Source organism: Pseudomyrmex gracilis, unplaced genomic scaffold (genome assembly GCF_002006095.1).
Source record: "Pseudomyrmex gracilis isolate BER0280 unplaced genomic scaffold, ASM200609v1 scaffold_332, whole genome shotgun sequence".
NCBI lineage: Eukaryota > Metazoa > Arthropoda > Insecta > Hymenoptera > Formicidae > Pseudomyrmex > Pseudomyrmex gracilis.
The window spans coordinates 15,947-23,282 of NW_018020916.1; the positions used below are offsets into that span (position 1 = coordinate 15,947).

Below are 7,336 nucleotides of genomic sequence, written 5' to 3' on the forward strand. Positions count from 1 at the left end.
GTGCGTGTGCGTGTGTGTGTGTGTGTGTGTGTGTGTGTATATCATAATAGTTTTATATATATATATACACACAAAAAGTATTATTGCATATATATTATACTCCAATATTACATTGCAATATTTCTGCAATGTTACATTGCAATATTTCTGTAAGCGGACATTTTACTGTTGCTGCAATGCTGCAACAACGTTGCTGCAACATTTTGCAATGTTTCTGCAATGCTGCAATCTTGCACAACAATATTGCTGCAATCTTGCTGTGCTGTATGGGTACATAGTTATATACATGATTTATAATGGTCTGCAATGACCAAATGTGTTGCGGCACATGGAGGAATTATTTTTCAAAGATAATTTTGTATTTTATACCAATGTAAATGTCGCTCTAGTTAAAAATCTTCATCACTTCCTGCTTTTTATCATATCTAAACTAAACTATGCGCCCGATATGTCGGCATTGTGCCTGGTAATCTTTAATCGCTTATAACTTCCCGGTAAAAAATTTTTGGTATATAATTATATGTAATTATGTATACTTGCGCACAAATTAAAATTATGATATCTAATTATGCAAATTTATATGCCGAATATGTCCATACAATTTTATACACGAAGAATTTCTTTTTTTAAGAGAATGGCTTTAGAAATATTCCATATCAAATTACAAACTAACTCTATTAGTATCTTTGAATAATTAAACGAAAAATATAGTTTCATATAATTTTTTTGTATCTAACATGTACTAACATGATACTAATAGAGTTATTTTGTAATTTGATATGGAATATCTCTAAAGCCATTCTCTTGAAAAAAGAAATTTTCCGTATAAAATTGTATGGACATATTCGGCATATAAATTTGCATCATTGCGTATAATAATTTTAATTTGTGTACACCCAGTCAGAAATCGACGTCGATCAACCGTAGATTGACTAGTATAATCGACGTCGAATCGACGTCGATTCGACAAGGTATTTCTGACTGGGACAAGTATATATAATTATATATCAAAAAAAAATTTTTTCCCGGATTAACAAGTTTAACTCGCCGTTTTTGTACATGTCTCAAGACGTTCTAAATATTCTATTCTAATGATATTGAGCTGTAGTTGTGGAACATCTATATAGTTGCATTGGTTAAACAACTCATGTTTTTTACTGAGCGATTCTCTTTAAAGACTAATCTTTTATACAGTGAATGAATTAAAACAGTTAAGCTACTGTATCGATAAAAACGGACATCCATCTCCAAACTGTATGGATATATTATTAATATATTATTAAACATATAAACATATATAAACATATATTATTAATTCTTACTGAATTTTCAATATATATTATACAATATATATTCGATATATATACAATATATATTGTATAATATATATTCAAAATTCTGTAATAATTGTGATTTGATATGTAGATTCATACATTGTAACAATTTGAAATGTTTTTTTAGTTAGTAAAGAATAATTTTTGTAATGATTTCCTTATAATGCGAGACAACTTAACAAATATAGAAAATAATCTTACAATTTTTGTACAAATAAAAAATATATAGAATGTTTGTATAATATAATCTACAAAGGAAATATATATAACTCTTGATGAGTTTTCAAATGTAAAAATAGACTTTTTTGATTTTCAGTCAACAAAAAAAATTCGTTAATTTGTATTACATGTAGATGGTCAAATGTACATAGTACGCATTAACATTTCATTTGCACCAAGATTGCTTCATTAATATACAAATCATAATCGCACGAATTACACATTGCGCTCACCACACACACACACACACACACACACACACGCACACACACGCACGCACGCACGCACGCACGCACACGCACACGCACACGCACACGCACACGCACGCACACGCACACGCACACGCGCGCGCGCACACACACACACACACACACACAGATTTATTTTGACTCCATAGTTTATCTCAATAATTTGCAATACTTCAAAGAGTGATATTGATCTCCGTGGGTTTTTGTTTATATCAGGCGTTAAATTATTATAAATATATATATATTCTTTATAGTTACATAGGGGCATTGCGGAGTATTATATAAAACACTTTTCTAAATCAGCCTTTTTACAAGTATTGCATAAATATTACGTCGATAAGAACATTGACAAAAATCTGGCAATATAATTATCGGACCATTTAGTTAAGCGTCCAGTTTTAGTATCAAATTAGTATCCGATATAACAGTGTTGTGTATCTGTAGTAACAGTGTTGCTAAACTGTTTGGTGATAATCACCAAAGCATCGAATAATTAGTAAGTAAAATTCTTCATGAAGCAAACCAACTGAATTGTTTTATAATCAGTATCTATGAAATAATTTAATAGTAATTGTTGAGCCATTTGTAATCAGATTATTGGTCACTACTTTTTATATTATGTTTACTTACATATTTAATTAAAATTATTGTACTAAAACATTTGGCTTCATGATTATTTTCCGAGATCTTTTTTTTGGTGTAGTTCTCTCTCTCTTTCGATTATTTCAGATAAATGCGAAAATCACGTACAGGATTCTTAGTATTCTATCAATTCAATAATATATTACATTCTCTAAAGTGATTCAAAATATTTTGCCGCAGTTGTTGAAAACGCGTGGACAATATTTGCGCGCGATAACAGCATATGGCACGTTGCTGTCCACTCGCACCTTCTCATCTTTGCTCAATTTGTTCCACACGTGAATCGCCTTCGCTTTGCTCAACGTCTTCAGAGTAGTGTTGCTGTTCCTTATCTCAAAATACTTCCTCCATTGTTTATAGTGAATTGGATAGAAAACGGACGGTGGATACACCGTAAAGCCGCGACAACGTGCGGTCGTCATGTCGCCCGCCTATAACAATCATCGAAATAACATAAAACAGTTTTAATTTTCAAGATTTTACGTTGAAGCAGCTTGAATCTATTAAATATTAACTTTTAACTTAATACTACGCGACAAGTAGTTAGAATAGTTTTGTGACGATACAAAAGTAAAAGGAAGAAAAATATACAATTGTTGAAAAAAACAATAATAATAATTTAGATACATTTGAAGAGAAATAAAAGAAAAAAGTTGTTTACAATTAGTACAACATATGCTTACAAATATTTAAAATTTCTGACCGGAACCTGTAATTAAAACAAAAATAATAGAGAAAAAAATAACGATAGATCCGTTATCATGAGCGTTCATATTTATGATTCGTTATTTGTGGTAGATACATCGCATCTTTCTGATACTCGCAGTCGTATATGCATGCACATAAATAATCTCTTTGTGTACATAAAACGTAAAATACATTTAGAATTTGTTAGGAGAGTATTTTTTTACAACGATTCGTATTTACTCTGTTCTGAATATATTACTTACATGTCAATTATATATTATTTGTATTTAAACGTATAAACATATAAGAACGATTAATACAAAGTTTTAGGCTCTTAAGTTCCAAACTGTGCGAAATTTAAACGGTCATGAGAGCCTTACGCTAGATGTTTGTTGCGGAATAAATAAATACATATATATATTTATATTACACTCACGTGTAAATTTTTACACGTAAGTTTAAATTGAAATTTCAGTTCCTAAATTCATATAAGATGCTATACTTGCATCACGTATATAAAAATCCCCGTTTACTCCCTATCTAATTTAAAAATATTGCAAAAAATAAAACATAAGAACGAGACTGCTTCATTGCATTCGGTTTGTGTATCTTTAGTATCTCGTTATGGCACGTAATGAACCATATTCGGTCGACTAAATTCAGTGTACTCAATTCGATGGGAAATCCTCTCCCATCCTAACAATCTTTATTCTTTTTTATCGCCGATTGTTCAGTGACAATGAATTATTTATTTTCGCGATTCATTTATTTGGTTATAAATATATTCTGTTTTAAAAGCGTAACATTTACATTATAATATGTATATATTTTTTATTGTGATTCATTTTATTGTGATGTTTATAACATAAACAGGTATTTAAATCAAATTAGATATGATATTCAAAATGACCATCTTCAGCACGAATGCAGGTCTTTATTCTTCTATCAAAATAGTCCAAAATGAAGTTATTTATCCAATGTATTATTTGGATGGAAATGGCTGTATGGAGCCTTTGCAGGATGTGATGCAGTAATAATTAGTTTAAAACAATTATTTGTCAAAACGTTTTGACTTTATTTGAAGTCCTTATCAATTGATCTGTTGACATTGTTATTAACACAGGTGTTATTATTTTTTTTTTTTTGAAAATGATGTTGAGAATTAAACATATTATAATTACGTACCTTTATATTGTAGAAATGAAATTGTAAAATCATGCACGTTAAAGCAGATAAGACGAGCGCGAGGTTGTTTGTGATATGAGTGTGTATGTACAAAGTGTGATCAAAAAGTAAGGTGACTCTTTGAATTTCGCGCGCTCTGTACACTCTAATTTCAAAATTTTTTTGTTGTTGTGTTGGTACACTCGTCACGATCATATGTTCACAGTTTTGACTATATAGCATGTGTTGTTTTTATGTGAGAGGCATAAAGGTTAGACTCGTGTTTACGTGCTCGGCGATTTTTTGCTGTTGAAAATAATGGAGCAGAGAGTTTGTATTAATTTTTGTGTAAAAAATGGTATTAAGTGTTCAAAAACTCTTGAAATGTTGACAGTGGCGTACGGTGAGTCAACTTTGAGCAAAAAAAATGTTTATAAATGGTATAAGTTATTCCAAGAGGGCCGAGAAAATGTTAACGATGAACCTCGCTCTGGACGCCCCAGCACGTTAAAAATCGACAAAAATGTTCAGAAAGTGAAAGAAATTGTGTTGAAAAATCGTTGAATCACGATTAGAGAAGTAGCTAATAATCTTAACATATCGTTTGGGTCATGCCAATCAATTTTAACGGATGTTTTGGGTATGACACGTGTGTCAGCGAAATTCGTTCCAAAACTGTTTAATTTTGATCAGAAGCACACACGCACACGTCGTTACTAGTGAGTAGTTTTTTGGCCACAAACAATACTACCATCATGCCTCAGCCACCGTATTCACCAGACTTGGCCCCCTGCGACTTTTTCCTCTTCCCAAAATTGAAAAGGCCCATGAAAAGACGAAGATTTGCGACGATTGAGGAGATTAAGGCTGCATCGCTGGTAGAGCTCAAGGCAATACCTAAAAGTGCATTTCAGAAGTGTTTTGACGACTGGAAAAAGCGCTGGCACAAGTGCATTGTATCAGAGGGGGATTATTTTGAAGGGGATAACATAATTTTGGATAAATAAATGAATATTTTTTTATAAAAATGAAAAGTCACCTTATTTTTTGATCACACCTCGTAACCCGATGAAGACTCGAGAGGTAGAAGTAAAAATGACGATAATAACAAAGGACGATGAACCTGTTTGGCAGCGACCGAGGCGATTATCGTCTCTAGAGAAGGACATAGTTGATAAACAGATTCAGGAATGGCTTTGCGATAAGATAATTCAGCTGTCTCTTTCGGAATATGCTAGTCCGATCGTATTAGTTAAAAAGAAGGACGGTTCGAGTAGATTATGCGTTGATTATAGAAAACTAAACCAAAAAATAGTTAGAGATAGGTATCCCTTGCCACTAGTGGAGGATCAATTAGACGGTTTACAAAAGGCCAGGATTTTTAGTACATTAGACATTTAAAAAATGGTTTTTTTCATTGTGCGTTGAGTAGAGAAAGTCGTAAATATACAGCTTTTGTCATACCGGATGGACACTATGAATTTCTCAAAGTGCCCTTCGGCCTTTGTAATTCACCGTCCGTTTTCCAGCGGTATATAAATGCCATATTTAGAGATTTAATTGCAAATAAGACCATCTTAGTCTATATGGACGATATTATAATCCCGTCAGTTGATCTCGCGAAAGGATTAAAAAGTTTGGAAATTATGTTGAATGTGGTGAGCCAGTATGGCTTACAAATCAACTGGAAGAAAAGTTGTTTTCTTCAGTCGAGAGCAGAGTACCTAGGACATATAGTAGAAAACGGATCCGTCAGACCTTCTACTCATAAAACCAAAGCGGTCGAGAAATTTCCTAAGCCGGGCAATGTTAAGCAGGTGCAAAGTTTTTTAGGGGTATTTACTTACCGGGTATTTTAGAAAATTTATACAGGATTATTCTGCAATTGCTAGGCCCTTGACTAATTTATTGCGAGCGAGCGTACCGTTCATATTCGGCGAGAAAGAAGTACGAGCTTTTGAGATGTTAAAAATGGCATTAACTAAAAAACCAGTGCTACACTTATATAATGTAAAAGCGGAAACCGAGCTACACACGGACGCGTGTATGTACGGGTTTGGCGCAATCTTGTTACAGCGCGATAGCGAAAACAGCTCGTGGCACCCTGTGTATTATGCGAGCAGCCGAACGACTTCTGCGGAGGAACGATACACGAGTTATGAGCTGGAAGTGCTTGCGGTTGTAAAAGCGCTTAAGAAATTTAGAGTATATTTATTAGGAATATCGTTTCGAATTGTTACGAACTGCGATGCTTTTGTAAAGACGATGAGCAAGATATTTCCGCTCGTATTGCTCATTGGGCAATATTCATGCAGGATTTTGACTACACGATAGAGCATCGGTCGGGTAGAGCCATGCAACATGTCGATGCTTTGAGTCGGAACTCTCTTCCTGCGTGTTATATGATGAACAAAGAGACTGCGGGAGACTTGTGGAGAGATTGAGACAGGCACAACGAGAGGACCCAGAGCTGCAAGCTTGTTTTAAAGCTGCTGAGAACGGGACTGCCGAGAATTACAAAGTAAAAAGCAATCTTCTATATAAAATAAACGATAAAGGTGAAGAGCAGATGGTTGTTCCGAAGAGTATGCAGACTCAGGTGATTAGGCAGGCTCACGAGAATGGACATTTTGCGGACGGATAAAACGGAGGCACTTCTGCGAAGAGAGTATTGGTTCAAGGGTATGCGAGCCAAAATCGGGAAGGTTATTCAGCGTTGCGTTACATGTATCCTGGCAGAAAGAAAACGGGGCAAAAGGGAAGGGTTTCTTCATCCAATCGATAAAGGAAATTCGCCACTGTCAGTGTATCATGTCGATCATCTCGATCGCCTTTGCCTTCATCTAAGAAGAGCTACAAGTATATATAATTACAAAGATATTGTTACGTCCTGGACTCCACGGTCCCCTTCTGTTTGGAACCAGACATTAACTAACTTTAAGATTTGCGCTTTAGAATTAATTTTTAAGTAACAATCCTTGAGCAGAGAACAGAGGACCTATTGAACTAAGATAAAATCCGTATCGCAATTTTTTTTATCTA

General features: G+C 33.9%; 1 protein-coding gene across 8 annotated transcripts in view; it reads right to left on the reverse strand.

The window, feature by feature from the left end:
• Positions 1 to 1,891: 1,891 nt before the first annotated feature.
• Positions 1,892 to 7,336, reverse strand: part of LOC109860132 (lactosylceramide 4-alpha-galactosyltransferase-like) — a 28,523-nt gene continuing 23,078 nt past the window's right edge. For all 8 annotated transcript variants that reach the window (XM_020439012.1, XM_020439011.1, XM_020439008.1 and 5 more), the window contains one exon: positions 1,892 to 2,874. In XM_020439012.1, the coding sequence (XP_020294601.1) occupies positions 2,605 to 2,874 (270 nt within the window). In that variant the 3' untranslated portion in view covers positions 1,892 to 2,604. The remainder of the gene's footprint in view (positions 2,875 to 7,336) is intronic.